This window comes from Chionomys nivalis, chromosome 1, assembly GCF_950005125.1.
Source record: "Chionomys nivalis chromosome 1, mChiNiv1.1, whole genome shotgun sequence".
NCBI classification, from domain to species: Eukaryota; Metazoa; Chordata; class Mammalia; order Rodentia; family Cricetidae; genus Chionomys; species Chionomys nivalis.
The window spans coordinates 26,802,666-26,820,310 of NC_080086.1; the positions used below are offsets into that span (position 1 = coordinate 26,802,666).

A 17,645-nucleotide genomic window follows, 5' to 3' on the forward strand; every position below is an offset into this window, starting at 1 on the left:
GAACCAGAGTCACAGATATTTGTGAGCTTCCATTTTTTTGTGGTTTGGTTCTGAACCTGGGCCCTCTGGAAGAGCAGCCAGTGTTCTTAACCTCTGAGCCACCTCTCCAGCCCCTAGACTATTTTTAATGGTAGTTTGAAATGTGCATTGGGTTTTAAAAGTAGAATCAACCATATTTAGATCCTACCACCTTTATTTATTTGCTTGTTTTCCGGACAGGGTTTCTCTGTGTAGCCCCTGGTGTTCTGGAACTCACTCTATAAATCAGGCTACCACCGATTGGCTATTTTTTTTAAACTTGGAGATGAGATCAAGGCTGGCCTTGAACTTATGGTCCTTCCTCCTCGGGCTCCCGAGTGTCTGGGATTTAGGTGTGTGTCACTTGCTCAGCTTGGATCCTGCTGTTTTTCACCACGTTGAGCATGGAGCATCTTCACTCTCAGCCCTAGCTAACATCCTTCCTTCTCTTTTACACTACCTATCCTCTATTATTGCCAAACTCTTGCATTTTATTTTTGTCTTTCACTGCAAGTCACCCCAAATCTTTCCTACAAATTAAAGAGTTCATCTTCTCATGCTGGTAGTGTCCTTGGTGATGGGGGCCTCAGGAACATGTGTGAACTGATGATTCTACCTTCGCCGAAGCAGGTCTTCCCCAGGGACGGGGTCTGAAAAACTGGGGGGATCAGAAGGGGGCATGGATGATGAGGCAGGTCTCCAGGGCAGCAGAGAGGTATCCCTGAGAGCATGCTGGGAGGGATGCAGCAGAGAGCATGCTGGGAGGGATGCAGCCTCAAGCGAGAACCAGCTGTGGCCCTTCTGCAAGCCACCGTGTCTTTCTGAGCTTCAGTTTCTTCACTGTGAGACATGGACGATGGCTAACGCACCCTTTGCCAGCACGGTGCCAGGATTAGGTGAGATAACGGGTTATGGTCTTGGCACACACTGGATGCAGGGTGAAAAAGGAGGTATCACTATCATTGCGTGTACTTGTGGTAGGTGGTGAAGCCAACGGCGTCGCATGTTTGATGGTCCACATAAGGGTCTCTGGAGTATTTCAGACACAGTGCAGTTAAAGCCCGTTCGTCCACACTCTGTCTGGACAGAAGCCGAGATGATTGCTGTTCCATAAGTAAATGCAGAAGAAACTGTCAATAGCTGAGGTAGGGGATTCGAAAAGATGCACGCGGTGACGCTGCCAGGTTTACCTGTGCCTGCTTGTAATCTCAGTGTTTGGGTGGCGGAAGCCGAATCACTGTCATGAGTTTGAGGCCAGCCTGGGGTACAGAGTGAAATCCTGTTTTGAACAAACAAAACGATGCCCTAAGCAAACGTTGCTTAGATGTATGTGCAGGCTTCTCTGGTACAAAGCCCGGGAAAACTGAAGGTGAGAAGGGACGGGGGTGGTGCTGCTGATTTGGGATGGTGTAGGTTCAGGGGAGGAGGCTTTCTCTTGGGTGGTGGTTTGATGAATCAGTGACTTAAATAGGGTTCCCTGACCCCAAGTAGATCCTTGGACCTCCACAGTGCTGGTCCACTGCTCAGGTCCCCTGGGGTCAGTCTTTACCTTCCATTACCGTCTTGATCCAATCCACATAGTTGAGGACTTTGGTGTAGAAGCCATACCCCTTACCACACCCGACGCCCCAGGATACAATGCCTGTGGCCACCCAGTGAAGAGTACGATTGTCCCACACCACGAAGACACTGCCACTGTCCCCTTGGCAGACACTATTCATCTGAATCTCGTCCCCAACACAGAACATGTTCTCAGAAAACACCTCAGTCCGCTGCCTCTGGCAGAGCCAGGCTTGACAGGCCTCCCTGGGAGCTACAGGCAGCTTTGAGTATTTCAGCTTTGTTGTTAACCAGCCCATCTCCACACCAAACCCACTGACATAACCCCACAGGCCGCTGTGGTAGAGGGTCTCATTGTCGGGCAGACAGACTGGGAGGATGTTGGGGCCCAGGGGAACACTGTGCTGAAGCTCAAGGAGGGCAATGTCCCCATTGAAGTTGTGGGACTCCTGCTGGCGGTAGTCTGGGTGAACCACTACCCTCCGGACAGGATGGTTCCCCAGTTTCAGCAGCTCGCCTACGTCCGTGTGACCAAGAAACACTTCCACACTCTGGTTCTTTCTGAGATAGACGCTGTCCTTGGGGTAGATGGTATGGGCAGCAGTCAGGATCCATCTGTCACCCAGCAGGGCTCCGCCCCCACGACCGTAGATACTGGTAAAGGCTTGCCAAGGGAAGTTGCCCAGCTTAGCTGGGGAAGATCCAAAAGTTTTTGGGTTCTGGACAATAGGGATGACAGGTCTTCCACAGACTGCAAGAGAGGAAAGGGAAGAAGAGCAATCAAGAACTGCAGGATATTAGAGACCTGTGGGGTGCTGTCGTAGGTGTAAAGGGGCTCCCAGGTGTGAGGAGGCTCCAGGTGCAAGGAGGCTCCAGATGTGAGGAGGCTCCCAGGTGCAAGGAGGCTCCCAGGTGCAAGGAGGCTCCCAGGTGCAAGGAGGCTCCCAGGTGGGAGGAGGCTCCAGGTGCAAGGAGGCTCCCAGGTGCTAGGAGGCTCCCAGGTGCCAGGAGGCTCCAGGTGCAAGGAGGCTCCAGATGCGAGGAGGTTCCCAGGTGCAAGAAGGCTCCCAAGTGTGAGGAGGCTCCCAGGTGCGAGGAGGCTCCAGATGCGAGGAGGCTCCCAGGTGCAAGGAGGCTCCCAGGTGCGAGGAGGTTCCAGGTGCAAGGAGGCTCCAGATGTGAGGAGGCTCCCAGGTATGAGGAGGCTCCCAGATGTGACTCCTCAGAGGGCTAGGACCTTCCAGGTGTGTACATCACAAGCACTGATGTGAGCAGTGAATTAATCTTACATCATGGAGCACAAATCCCGCATGGAACAGGACAGCGGGCCTTCCCTCTCGCCTCAGACATCATAGAATCATTCCTTAGCTCTCATAGGGCTATCTCTGGTTCAAATTTTATTGTCAGTGCTTTTTTGCTGATTTTCTGTGCCACTCCCTGACTCCCAACATCTCCCACGCCACCTACCTCTCAATCCAGGCTCCCCTTTGTCCATTCTGTGGATCACATTTAGTTAGCTACTTTCATTTGAAAATATGGATTTCACCCAGGCATGTTGGTTCAGGCTTTAATACCAGAGTTTGGGAAACAGGCAGAAAAATGAGAAGTTCAAGGACATCTTTGACTACAGATTCTAGGGAGTTTGAGGGCATTCTGGTATATAGAGATAGTTTCAAATAAAGAAAAAAAGAAAACAAAAACAAAAAAACTCAAAGAGGCTCCCACCACAACCACCACCACCAAAAAAACAAAACACACAAAAAGAATGAAGCGCTGTTATAACGTGGATGACCTTGACAGCATTGTGCTAAGCGCTGTTATAGCGTTTATAGTATGGATGACCTTGACAGCATTGTGCTAAGCGCTGTTATAACATGGATGACCTTGACAGCATTGTGCTAAGGCTGTTATAGCGTTTATAGTGTGGATGACTTTGAAAGCATTATGCTAAGGTGAGAACCAGCCAAAAAAACCCTCAAAGTGTGATTCCATTTGTATGCAATGTCCAGAATGGACAAATCCATAGAGGTAGAAAGTAGACTAGTGGTTGACAGGGTGAGTGTGTGTGTGCTTGTGTGTGTGCTTGCGTGTGTGCATGTGTGTATGTGTGCATATGTATGCGGAGACCAGAGGTTAGTCTTGGCTGTCTTTCCTCAAGTGTCTTTTATCTAAGTTTTTGAGACAGTTGCTTTAGGTTGGATGAGACCCCAGTGCTTTGATTACAAGTGTATTAATTTATTTGCACACACACACAATAGTGTGTGTGTGTTGCTGGGGATTGGCCTTATGTATAGACCACCTCTTAGGCAGGTAATCTACCACAGAGCTACCCCCTGCCACCTCTCTGAGACATATCTTGACCTTTGGAGAATGAGGGATGAGCTCTTGCCTCTTCTTTTCTGGACCCTCTTTACATCGCCATGAGCCTTCTGCCTTCACCTCTCTTGTCTATTCCAGAACTTTCCTTTCACCCCATGTCCCAGCCCTCCCAGTAACAGCAGAGGCCACTGGCATCTGACCACCGCAACAGCGCTAAGTGGGCAGTTACTCACCTGGCTCACATCGAGGAACCTCCTCCCCATCCTGTCTATCTTTCCAAGTCCCCAAGGATGGACAGCTGAATGTCCCTGTGGAGCAGAATGAGGGACAACAAAGAAGTAAGCCCAGCACTGGGGATGTTCAGCTAATAGGATAGGTACTCAGAGGCCTTGTGCCTTTTTAGAGGAGCAAGGCAGATGGGAACTATCTCCTCAACAGGTGGGGACTCACCAGTCTGTTTGGCCTCATAATAGGGATCTTGGCAGCAGTTCTGGATCCTGGGAGGGTCAGCTCCAGGTGTGGTGACAGTCTCAGAGTTCCCATTGGGCTGGGTCACAGCTGTAGGGAAACAGCAGTTCTTAGGGACTCTTGGAGACTTGCAAACTGGCAACGTGGGAGATGCTTCTGCTTGCATCTGTATGGTCAGCGCACAGCTCAGCCGTGTCTGTATGGTCAGCGCACAGCTCAGCGTGTCTGTGTGGCCAGTGCACAGCTCAGCCGTGTCTTTATAGTCAGTGCACAGCTCAGCCGTGTCTGTATGGTCAGTGTACAGCTCAGCCATGTTTGTATGGTCAGTGTACAAGGCTCAACAAAATCCATGCTGATTTTCAGAGATAAGATTTTTAATACTCCAAGAACTTGAAAGCCACTGTGAGAAGTGGGTTGTTACAGAATATTTGTTTAACTATGCAAAAATGTACCGCATTTGTTTATGTTGTCACACAGTTGTTTAATTATGTAAAGATGTGTTGCTATTTTACCTTGCCTGCCTGGTCTAATAAAAAGCTGAATGGCCAATAGTAAGGGAGGAGGTATAGGAGGAACTTCCTGGCAAGGGGAGTAAGTAAGAGGAGGAATTTAAGCTCAAGGAAGAAAGAAAGAGAGATGCCAGGGGCCAGACAGACAGACACAGAGGAAGCAGGAAAGTAGGACCTACAGAATGAAGGAAAGATAAAAAGCCCCAAGGCAAAGCATAGATGAGTAGAAACAGATTAAATTAAGAGCTGGTAGGACAAGCTGAAGCTAAGGCCGAATTTTCATATTAATAATAAGTCTCCATGTCTTTATTTGGGAGCTGGTTGGTGGCCCAAAGAAAATTCCAACTACAGCAAGTTTTGAACTGGTCTTTCCAAACCCAGCTGGTGGATATATTAATTAGCAAAACTTCTTTGGAAGGATGCTAAACAGTTTCAAAATTTAAAAATGCAAATGTGTTGTATCCTAGAACATAAATTGCAAAGAATTTGTTATAAAGAAATCCTCACACCTGTGTTCAAAGATGTGTGTGTAAGGATATGCACAGCCACATTGTTGGTGGCAAGAAATTATCTGTCCATGGGGGACCCACTAAATAGTGTTACAGCAATCAAGGGAATATTATGTGTTATCAAAAATAGAGAGTCAATGGTCACCATATTATGAGACATGGCCTTTAAGACACACTGACTTTGGGGCTGGAGAGATGGCTCAGCAGTAAAGTTCATTTGCTGTTCTTCCAGAGGACCCTGGTTCAGTTCCCAGTACCCGCGTGGCAGCTCATGACTCTAGCTGGCCTCTGCAGGTACTAGGCACACACATGGTGCACAGACATACATACAAGCAAAACAAATAAGTCTTAAAAAAGGCATACTGAGCTTAAAAAGTGGCAACCTTAGCCAGGCGGTGGTGGCGCACGCCTTTAATCCCAGCACTCGGGAGGCAGAGGCAGGCGGATCTCTGTGAGTTCGAGGCCAGCCTGGTCTACAAGAGCTAGTTCCAGGACAGGTTCCAAAGCTACAGAGTAAATCCTGTCTCGAAAAACAAAAACAACATCAAGAACAACAAAATCTTCAGGGATGGAAATGTCTTTAGAAAAATATCTAGTAGATGGAAAACTGGGCTCTTTCTGGAAAGATGATCAGCGACAAAGGCCAGAGATTCAGAGAAAGTCTTACTTTTCACACCTCAATTGAAAAAAATATTATGTGTAAATATTATCTTTCAAAAAAGTGAGTCACTGTTTGAAGATCTAGAACTTCACAAACTAACCCGACTTTCTGATTTCTTTGATCTGCACACAGGGCTGTAAACTTTCTTGGAATTCATGGCTGGGGTCAAGCAGTTGACTGCTGACTGGGCTGCTCACTTAGCAAGGTCAGCGCAGGCACAAGGACGGACTCAGTTCAGGAGTTCTCGATCCCTGAGCCTCACCTGCCACTCATGCTTCAAGACACCAGGACCCAGGGAAGGGCTCACAAAGTTTCTCTCCCTACACTGCAGGAGGGACCCTCACCTACAGCTTGGTAGAGAGCCAGGAAGCCCTTGTGCAGGTGTGCCATCTTGTTCTGGGGTGAAGAGTGTGCCCGGAAGGTCAGCCGCAAACTCCTCCCCGAGGACACGAATTCTCTGTGAGCAGGAGGGCTCTCCAGAGAGGAACCGTGCTGCCCGCACAGCCGGATTGCATCTGTTCCTCTGGTTGAAATCTGAAAGAGGAAGTGTAGGGCAAGTCTGTAGCACAGGCCGCAGGATGCAGTCACGTCTGCGATCGTTCCAGCTCTGCCTGGAAATGAAGCTCCCTTGTGGAGCTCAGAAGCTGTTCATGTTGAGGTTGGTCTGAATTAGCTTTCGGTCTCGTTTTCGGCCCCCAAGTTTCTCCCAGAGTGACCATGCGATTGTCTCCCTCTTGTGTTTACTCTGATCACCTTGTAAAACTCACTCTGCTTTCTTTCTTCTGGGAGATTCCTTTGAAACCCTGGGCTCTCTGCACTTCTCACTGGATTGTAAATTCCAAGAAAAGACTATATCTGCTTTGCACAAAACTGAGTCCCTGAAGCTTGGAACAGGCCTTTAGACCTTAGCACAACTGATGCCATGATGGGAGTGCCATTCAGGCCATAAAACTCAGCAGACTGTACCACATGCTTAAACAAGAACAAATACTTAATTCATCGAAGTCCATAGTTCTGGGAAAGTCTCTAGTGTACTGACCTGCTTTTTGTCTTATGCAGCTCCACTTCTGGATAGCTGTCCTTGTTAACTGAAGTATGTCAACCCAGGATATATATATATTTGTGTGTGTGTGTGTGTGTGTGTGTGTGTGTGTGTTTAAAAGCTCACCCTGAAAAAGACTTAGGGCCATACTGGGATTCCAGTGTAGTCACTGACTGGCTAATAAAGACCTTCTCTTTTTTTTCCTTTCCTTTCCTTTCCTTTCCTTTCCTTTCCTTTCCTTTCCTTTCCTTTCCTTTCCTTTCCTTCCCTTCCCTTCCCTTCCCTTCCCTTCCCTTCCCTTCCCTTCCCTTCCCTCCCTCCCCCCTCCCCTCCCCTCCCCCTCCCCTCCCTTCCCTCCTTTCTTTTCCCTTCCCTTCCCTCCCCCCCCCCGTGTGTGTGTGCGCGTGCGTATGTATGTCTTTCTATATATTTCTATCAACTGTTTCCCTGTGTTGACCAACGGCTTGATCTGGTATGACACCATCCTCACTGCCCTGGGCTTAAGAATTCTTGCTGGGGACCTGAACACTTTTGGCTCTGCCAGGTCACCCAGAGGAACCAAAAATCCTTTCACCTGTCCCACTCTTGGAGCACTTGCCTGTGTTTCTACTTGACTCCTGCTTATGGTTTGGGTCTGTCTGGTGCCTGTGTGGAGGTGGGGACAAACCAGGCCTCTCTCATCCAGGGCTCCCTGTCATCTAAGCAGAAGACACACAGGGAGGGAGATATAGCCCCCCCCCCCCCCCGCAAGGTGTGCATTCCCACAGCTTCCCAGCCTGCTCTAAGCAGCCCCAGGAAAGGGGGAAGAAGTAAGTTTTACTCTTTCCTCTTTCATGGATCATGCCTTATTTTCAACCAGTGACCTGCAGAATTGGAAAATACTAAAACCCAGCTGCCCCTGGGTCTGGCAAGGGCATCATTGCCAGACAAGGCAGCCTGTGTAGAACGGATTTTCCCCTCTGTTCAACACAAACCAAGGAGACTTTAAACAGTTCTCACTAGGTCCTTTCTAGAAGTATTAAAGCCAACTGCAAAAACAAAGACAGCCACTAAAAAGATTTCCTTTACCGCCCAGGCATGCCCAGATAGCAGAAAAAATGATAAAAGTTTAAAAAAATCTAGTATAAATAGGTTCCAGTTACTAGAGGGAGCTCAAAAGATGTTTAACAGCAAACACTGATTGAGAGACAAGAACTTTTTCGTAAACGTTCTCTTATGATAACACACAGTACGACTTACACAGCAACGTTTTGGTGTCTTGCCCTCTGCTGGAAGACTATCTCTTAGCTGAAAGTTTTGCCCTTCATCAAAATATACAGTTGGACTATCTCATATTTACAACAAAATTCCTGGGGATCTGAGGGGATCTGAGCAGAAGCCAACTCCCCAGGACTGACCTGACACCAAATTCCTGTACTTGTTTAACTAACCAGTTCAGCTACCCTTATCCAGATTAAATAATACTCAATGACCCTGGAAACAAAAAGAGAAATTGTGGTCCATATTGCCTAACATGGAAAGATAGGCATCCTGGTGGCCTGCCTGTCATCCTGGAATAGACCTCTCCTGCCTGTGAAGATACCCGGGACTTCTGATTCCCATGAGTACAGTTCTTCCAGAGAGACAGGTGCTCACTGTCTGGGACCTGAAAAATGTATCCTTCAGCCTCCCATTGGCAGAGGAGAGTCAATCATTATTCCTTTTAAAGGGACGGACCCAGAAAGAGGTTACAGTGGGCGGTTTACCTGGACCAGGTTGCCCTAAGGATATAAAAATTCTCCAACGCTGTTTGATGAGACACTAAATACTGATCCCCTGCCCTTCTGTCAGAGGTTTCTTAGGGCCATATTCTTAGAATAGCCTCTAAAACCAGAATAGATTATGAAAGGGCCACCGAGGAACTGCTGCAAGAGGAAAAGACCATAGGCTACAGAACGTCAGTTAAGAAAGCCCCACTGTGCATCAGAGGCTCCCTATCTTGGCTACCAGCTGAAGGGAGGCAAAAGGAGCCTCTCTCAGAGTGGGATTGCTGCCATCCTTCAGATTTTAAGTCCAAAGACTAAGAGACAGGTTGGAGAGTTCCTAGGTGAGGGTAGGCATTGCCACCTGCAGATGCCAGAGTTTGCAAGGTCTCTGTACACCAGCACCAAGCGAGGCGCTGAGTCTTTAATCTGACCCAGGCTCTCAGATGGGAAAAAGGAACGTCCATGGCTGTATACACGGGTAGTTGTTGCGCTTTTACTACTGTGCATGCTCACAGTACGATCTGTAGAGAAGGCGGCTTCTCACCACTGGGGAAAGAACATTAAAAATAAAGAGAAAATCTTGGCCTTCGTGGGGGTTATTTGAATTCCCCTATAAGCTGATATTACCCACTGCCGATGACATCAAAAAGATGACTCCCCCGAGGTGAGAGTAACTGGGCTGTTGACCTGGCTGCCTAGCAGGTGGCTCTAAGGCAGTGGGATCTATTGATATTCTGATGACATACCCCAATTCAGTGCTGCCTAAGACAGTGTGGTACAACCAAGAAGAGATAGAGGATGTAAAAAACAAACAGCTGGAACCCACAGTTTGATGGAGGACACCAGAGGGGAAGATCATTCTCCCAGAAACAACTGGGAGGACTCTGGTAACTCCTTCACCAGGATCCACAATACTTTCTGAGTTGCTTATACCTACATTGGACATCCTGGCATGGGATATCTCAGCTAGATGCCAGGTTTGGGCTCAGATAAAAAAACCAAAACAAAAATGAAAAAAACAAAGCCAAACCAAACCAAACAGCCTCTATAGGAAGGGATCTGAATGAGAGGCCAACATCCTGGGGAACTCTGGGAAAATTGACTTCTCTGAGATCCAGCCTGCCAGGGAAGGATACAAGGACTTGCCGGTTTTTCTAGATACCTTTTCCAAGTGGGTAGAAACTTTCCCCACCCAGACTGAAACTGCTCAAGTAGTAGCTTAAAAGTTCCTCCAGAACTGGTTCCCTGATTTGGCCTACCGCTAGAAATGGGGTCTAACAGTGGTCTGACTTTCATAGTGAGAACATCTCAATTAATAGTAAAAGCCTCAGGTATGGATTGGGAACTTGATTGTACATATAGACCTCAGAGTTCTGGGCAGATTAAAAGAATAAATAGGTTGTCAAAGAAACTCTAACAAAACTTTCACTGGAGTCCAGGGAAGGCAAGAGGTGGGGGTATAGACCTCCTTCCCTTTCCTTTGCTTTGGGCCTGCTGCATCCCATATAAGGAAGGATTTACCCCCTATGAGATTATGCTTGGAAGACCTCCCCGACTGCTTCCCAGGCTCAGAGGCCAGCAGTTGACAAACCCTCTAACCATCCCGTTCTCAAGTCAAGGTTCTCCAGTCCTCCATAAATACTATCCACTGGTCTATCCAAAGGACCCAGCCAGCCTGAGTCCACTACCAGTTCCTCCTTGTTTGAATCTGGTGATATTGTCTGGGTCAAGCAGGTAGCCAAGGGATGCTGGAACCAGCTTTGAAAGGATGCTACATGGTGACTCTCTCCACTTCTATTACTGTGAGTGAAGGTGCTGTCATTACATTATGGATCCACCTCACTCTGGGCAAGAAAGTGGAAGGTACAGCCATGGCTGCTGCCGCTGCTGCCAGATGAACTGTCTCCAGACTACGGACCCATTCCAATCAAGGTTTTGCCAGGTCCCAGGCTCTTCCGCACCCTGCCCTTTCATTCCCTTCTGAGTCTTATTTTTGTATGAATAGAGGGTCATGGTCCAATGCCCACTGCCCTCAGGTCTAAACCTGGGAACTGAGGTTCCCAGCTGCAGGAAAGGGATTAGAAAATGACCACAAACCAGCAACCCTTATTCATCTTGACCCTTGTTCTCTGATGCCCACTTTAAATGTTTGGTTGCACTGAAAAACAAAAACAAAAGGATGTGGGAGTTTATCTTTTAAGATTGGAATCCAGAGTTTACAATTCTATGCATGCCCTGTAGCCGGGCTCCCCAGCTGTCAAAGAAAAGGGAGTTTCCATTGCAAAACTTCTGGTTGTGAAACAGGCTTCCTGGAAAATTCCTTTAAAAAGATTCTGGCCTTTGGGAAACAGGGAAAACCTAGGGAATCAAACTTTATGCCACAGGAAGGGACTCTAGCGATAGGTTTAATCTGCCCCTTAATAGACTAGAACCTATTTCTATGTAACACGATTAATAAAAACCCAGAGATGGATATTAGGGTTCAACTCAAAGATCAGAAAAGCAAAACAGCCAGTCACTGGCTCTTATCTCTACCTCAATCCGAAATGGCAACCCTGCCTCCAGGAATCTCAGAATGAGACTGTGTCTGAGAGCTATCTCCTCCCATTTTATATTCCTTTCTAGGGCTGGGATTAAAGGTGTGCACCACTACCACCTGGTTTCTATGGCAAACTGGTGTGGCTAGTGGGATTTAAGGTGTGTGTTACCACTGCCTGGTCTATAAGGATGACCAGTGGGGCTGTTTTACTCTCTGATCTTCAGGCAAGCTTTATTTATTAAAATACAAATGAGATATCACTACATTTCTGAATTAAAACAACAGTTGGATTCCCTTGGAGAAGTAGTCCTGTGGAATCAGAGGGGTTCAGACTTTCTTCTCATGCGACAAGGGGGACCGTGTGTGACTTTAGGAGAAGCCTGTTGTTTCTATGCTAATCCATCAGGAGTGATGAAAACAGTCTTGCCAGGGCTGGACAAAAGCCTCAAAGATTTCAAAGATATAAATCCCATAACTGACAGCAGTGTCTGTCCTCTTGGTCCTGATGGCTAACTACTCTACCATCAACACTGGCTAGGCCTCCAATTCTCTTTCTGATTGGATTAACAGCGGGGTCCTGCATCTTAAACTATATGGTTAATTATGTATCAATTCAGTACAATTAGTGGTCATTAGGACCAACTATGCCTCTTTAGAGCAGGATGAGTTCGTGGTTTGACTCATTCACTAAGAGCAGTGGGGAATATAACAGGGCCCCCAGACCTTAGTAGGCCCCAGAATTTAGCACAACTGACTCTACAATGAAAGAACCATTCAGGCCATCAAACTCAGCATGTAGACAGCACCACCTGCTAAAATGAAAACAAAGACCTAATCCATCAAAGCCCATAGTCCTGGGAAATTCTCTAATGTACTAACCTTGCTTTTTGGCTTTTGTAGTCCCACTTCTGGCTAACTGTTCTTTTCTTTTCTCTTTCTTTCTTTCTTTCTTTCTTTCTTTCTTTCTTTCTTTCTTTCTTTCTTTCTTTCTTTCTTCCTTCCTTCCTTCCTTCCTTCCTTCCTTCCTTCCTTCCTTCCTTCCTTCCTTTCTTTCTTTCTTTCTTTCTTTCTTTCTTTCTTTCTTTCTTTCTTTCCTTTTTGCAAGCTTACCCTAAGAAAGACTCAGAAGTACACTGGGATCCCGAACACCCAGCGTAATCTCTGACTGACTACTAAACTTTCTATTGGTTTAAACCCATATCTGAGTAGTCTTCTCTGGTAGATACCCTACAACAGTTGCTGTGGAATAATCCTGTCCACTGTGAGTTTATATTACTCTCATTGGTTAATAAAGAACTGATTGGTCAGTAGCCAGGCAGGAAGTATAGGAGGGACAGCCAAAATGAGAATGCTGGGAGGAAGAAGGGTGGAGTCAGTGGGGTTGCCAGGAAACATAGAGGCGATACATGCTGGAGGGCAGGTAAAGCCAGGAGGCACGTTGCAATACCCAGATTAATAAAAATGAGTTAATTTAAGTTGTAAGAGCTAGTTAATAATAAGCCTGAGCTACTGGCTGAACATTTATAATTAATATTAAGACTTTGAGTGGTTGGGAAGTAGATTCTGGGATGGGAAAACTCCACCAACAAAGTGCTCACCACAGCGGCTCTAGGTCCAGCGCTTCGAATCAGAGTATACACACATTAAGTCCCAACCTGCCTCCTTCCACTTTTCTGAGTAACTTTCTATAACCAACATCCGTGAAGCAGTAAGACCCTCTATGAAGACAGCTTCAGGCCCTTCCTAGTTTCCTCTTGGGAACCCTTCCTCTTATTCTATCCACTCTACATAAAGTCCTTTCAGTGTGTGGGAACCTAAGGACATAAAATACACACGATGTGGGGGTACTGGAGACCAGATAATCTTGCCAAACTTTGTGACATTTTCCCTACACTGACAGGACTCACGATGGAATCCAGGTCTTGTGTATTCCAAGCAAGTGTCACACACTCAAGCCCTTGGGTTTTGGAGATGGGGTCTCCATACACAGCCTGCTGTGGCCTCCAACTCTGTATTAACCCATATTTCTTGGACAACACCTCTGCCCCTGCCACCTCCTCCTGTCCTTTTCTTTCCCCTCCTCTTTTTCTTTTTTGACACTATAAGACTGGCCTCAGATTTGTGATCCCCCTGTCTCAGTCTTCTGAGTGATGGTGTTATAGATGCATACAGCCACACCTGGTTTATTCTTGGCTGCTTTGTTTTAGGCAGAGTTCCATGACGTAGCCCAGGTTAGCCTGGAACCCAGTAGATAGCCCAGGCTTACATTGAATTTGTGACAATTTCTGCCTCAGTTGAGTTACCACATTAGGCTTATCCTAGCATCTTGCTAGTTCTTTATTCTCTCATTCTCTACGACTTCATCCAGCCTGATGCTCTATGGTCGCATCACTGCGAAGAAGTTGGTAGGAAAACATTTCTCAGTTGCCCTAAATGTTTTGCTCAGATCCGCCCACGATTGATCTCTCAACATCAACAAATGGAACTCCCCACATTTAGGAGGCAGAAAGCACTTGGCATAGGAAACATCTCAGCTGAAATGTGTTCCCAATGAAGGGATGAGTTAGGTTCTATTTCTCCTCATCTCTTGCGTGCGTGCTTGCCATCTCCCACGTTATGACAGCATGAAGCCCTCTCCTCACCATTTCCGTGCTCTTGGACGTCCCCGGTCTCCAGACCATGAACAAAGTGGACTCCTACAGCTTATAAATGACCCGGTCTGTGGCAATTTATTACAGCAAATGATGAACTGAGATACAATATTCAAATGGTTCACATAGGACTTTAAATAAGCAGCTTCATGTTTTAATCTTAAATAAAAATGGTCAGACAAATATTATTAGCCATTGCAAGAAAGTCTCTCAGGTAAAAAGCCGAGGAGGCAGAGGCACCCAAACAATGAAAAGAGACCCTGGGTAAACAGTGATAATGCAGAAAACAGGAAACATTTAAAACCGACCCCCAGGAGAGGGGAACAAGGAGATATTGCGCATGTATGATAAGAACCTCATATTTAGAAAGAAAGAGTCCCCATGAAGAAACCACCAACGAAACGGTTTGAATATAAAGATGAGGAAGTTGGGGCTAAAAGTGAAGTTCAGGTCAGTATTTCTCTCAGTTCGCATGAAACCCTGGGTCAATTCTGAGCACCACAGAAAAAGACAAAAATATCCTAGAAAGTGGAGCAAAAAAACAGAGCTGGAAGACAGAATAGAACAGAGAACCAAACTAGAGAATCAGCCCACAGCCCACGACAGCTGGAGCACAGCAGACTGGTGGCCCACAACCACCTGCAGCTCCAGCCCCAGGGGTCTCGTGTTTTCTTTTGGCCTCCTCTGGCACCTGCCGGCACATGTGCATGCACACCCATGCACACACACATACACATGTGCGCACACACACATAAATCAAAAAAGAACAAGAAAGGAAGCATTCATCTATAAATTATTAAATAAATAAAGCAAGAATGTTGCCAGAACTAAAGGACCAGATCAGCCCCACACAATGAGCGAAGAGCCATCTGTATGATGGCCCATGAAATGGAAGTTCAGAACACTGGAATAAGGAAAATATTTACAAAATTCTAGATAGAAAAATGGAAGATTGAGAGTGACGATAGCTTCAGACTTTTAAGCATTTCTAGAGATAGAAGACAACGTTGTCAAAATTCTGGGAGAAAAATGACTTCAGATCTGGGGTAATATACCCAGATAAGCTGTCTGCCCACAGTGAGGGCAGAACTACGCCGCTTGGGTCATCTGGAACTTAATGCACCTTTTCAAAGGAAGTTATTGGAGAATGACTCCCGGGAAACCCACGAGCTGGAGAACAAAGGCATGTAATTGCCGTACACCATGTGCTCCGATCTGCAGGTTCAAAGTCCTAATAGTGTGGATAATAAATATTGGTTTTCTTAAACTGATAACATAAGGAAATGGAAGGAGGGGCGTGGGGGCAGTGGGTGGTGAAGGTCTTACGGCTGGAGCCAGTACCCACCTTCTCTAAGGGGAAGTTTAGAGAGGAATGAGAATGAAACAAATACTCAAAGCTGTGGAATAGGACAAGCATAGCAATTGTCTGTATGAAGGTAAACACCAGCGGGGACGCCTGGGTCAACAATGGTTGCCCCTAGGGTAGGCTGAGACCACTCTTTCTCATTGCAATCCTTGAAGAACTCTGATTTTTTTATGCCCTCTCCCCCGCTCCTTCTTTCTCTACACAGGGAATTGGATCTAGGATCTTGGAAATCTTCTACCAATCAGATGTATTCCTAACTCTTTGGGGAAAAAGTCTTTTAATCAGATTTATAACCAAAGCACTCAGAAAGCTGAGGCAGGAGGATTGTGAGTTCAAAGCTAGCCTGGGTAACTTATTGTTTTGTTTTCGAGACACGGTCTCCCTATATAGCCTAGGCTGGCTTTGAACTTGCTCTGTAGTCGGAAGGCCTTGAACTTTTGATCTTCCTGTCCCAGTCTTTTAAGTTCCAGGATAATGGCCTCAAACCACTAAATCTGGCTATGATTTCTGACTTTAAAAATTATATGCATATCTTATTTTGACATAAATAAAATTTAACCCAAAAGATAATATGAGCTTTGACTTAAAAATATTCTTACTTTGAATAGTGTCCTTGCTGAAATTTATGACATCTCTTCCCAAATGAACTTGGTCTTCACTTGATACTTAAATCATTTGCCATTAATTATGTCCAGTTTCCTGATTCAGTAGAGCAGGCATTCAACAATAAATACCTCGAGAGCGTGAGGTCCCAGACCCGCGACTAGATTGACTAGGAATATCTGTGTGTTCCTTTGTAAGTCCTCAAAACCCAGGGCCTGCCCTGCAGCCTTCTCTCTTGCTTGGTGGGTCTCAGCAGGTTGCCAGGGATGGAGATGGTAGTGGGAGGTTCTGTACTGAGTGTAAGGCTGTTGCTTCCCAGGTTACTGAGCTCCCTGGACCTCTAACTCGGACACTTAATTCTTTCTCTAGATGGGTGATTCAGGGTAGAGTAACATCCCACTGCCCATGGGAGGCTCCCCCCCCCCCCCCCCCCGCCAAGGGTCCCTTGTCCGGCTCACTGTGACAGAGTCCCCTTCACAGTCTGGGGATGGCTCCAGATCAAAGTCCTGGAAGACCAGCCTCACGGCAAACCCCTCTGGAGCCTCGATATCAGTGTGGCTCTCCTGGCCTTTGAGGTACGGCTCTGGGTATCCGGGGGACGTCACTTGCTGTGGTAGCTGCTGGGCCAAGAGTACAGAGGCCTGTGTAGGACAGGTATGGAGGACTCCCCAAAGGAGCAGCCAGCACCTGTGAGTGAGTAGGGGAGACAAGAGGAGGTCACATAGCTCTTCCAGAGGATATGGAAATATTGGTTGTGGTAAGTGATGGTAAGGGGTTGAGAGAGCCGTGTCCTGAGCCCCAGGGCGTGGGCACTTCCTGATGCCACTTTCCTCACCCGAGCCTGTGTAGATTCCTACCTAGGTTCCTATACAGCCTGACCTCCAAGACTTCAGGGTTTCTAACCTGGGAAGACACTGCTCCTTTCCCCCGTGAGTCTCATCTAAGCCAGGTAGTCTCCTGCCTCAGCCAGGTCTAATCCCATCCTGGAGTATAAATTAGGGATCATTTAAACATGATTCCTGACTCAGGGCATTGAACAGACCACTTTCAGGCCAAATTCAGTTCCCTCTAGGTCGTTCCTAACCCTCCCTCCCATCCCCACCGTGTGTGTGTGTGTGTGTGTGTGTGTACATATACAACCCTGTGTCCTACCTCCCTCTCTCTCCCTGCTCCTTTCTCCTCCAGGGCCCTCTACAGGCAAACTCACATCTTGCCCATGCAGCTTGTGGAGGGAGAGCTCCACAGGTGGTTTCCAGCCCTGCGACCAGGCCTCTGGAGCCTGACCTCTGGAACCGACTGGACTGCTTGGCCCAGGGCTGGGAGTAGGAGGTGGGGCTAGAGGAGGGCCTTTGGGGAGAAGTTACTGGAAATGACTTAAGAAATCCTGGGGTGAGTGCCACCTGCTGTCAGGCTAAGGAACAGCTCTCACTGGAATTGAAAGGAGAAATCGTCAAAACCATGCTGGGGACAGGGCAGAGTGAGAGAGAGTTGACCCTTGACTCTTGTGCTTTTTTCTGGGGGGGGGGGCAGAGGGGCATGTTGAGAGAGAGTCTTATATATCCCAGGCTGGTCTCAAACTTGCTATGTAGTGGAGACTGGTCTCGAACTCCTGTTCCTTCTGCCTCCTCTCTAGCTCTAGGATTACAGGTGCACAC

General features: G+C 47.1%; 1 protein-coding gene across 1 annotated transcript; it reads right to left on the minus strand.

The window, feature by feature from the left end:
* Window positions 1–208: 208 nt before the first annotated feature.
* C1rl (complement C1r subcomponent like) lies at window positions 209–17,245 on the minus strand. Its single transcript, XM_057777513.1, has 6 exons — window positions 17,198–17,245; window positions 16,449–16,677; window positions 6,389–6,578; window positions 4,348–4,455; window positions 4,131–4,205; window positions 209–2,329 (listed from the first exon to the last, which is right to left on the minus strand). The coding sequence occupies exons 1-6, from the start codon at window positions 17,206–17,208 to the stop codon at window positions 1,557–1,559; spliced, it is 1,386 nt and encodes a 461-aa protein (XP_057633496.1). The 5' UTR covers window positions 17,209–17,245; the 3' UTR covers window positions 209–1,556.
* Between the last annotated feature and the right edge of the window lie 400 nt (window positions 17,246–17,645).

Coding starts and splice junctions, on each gene's coding strand:
- C1rl (XM_057777513.1), bottom strand. Junction 6,579..16,448: donor GTGAAGGGGACTCTGTCACA/GTGAGCCGGACA, acceptor TTCCTCTTTCAG/ATTTCAACCAGAGGAACAGA. Junction 4,206..4,347: donor TTATGAGGCCAAACAGACTG/GTGAGTCCCCAC, acceptor TCTGCTCCACAG/GGACATTCAGCTGTCCATCC.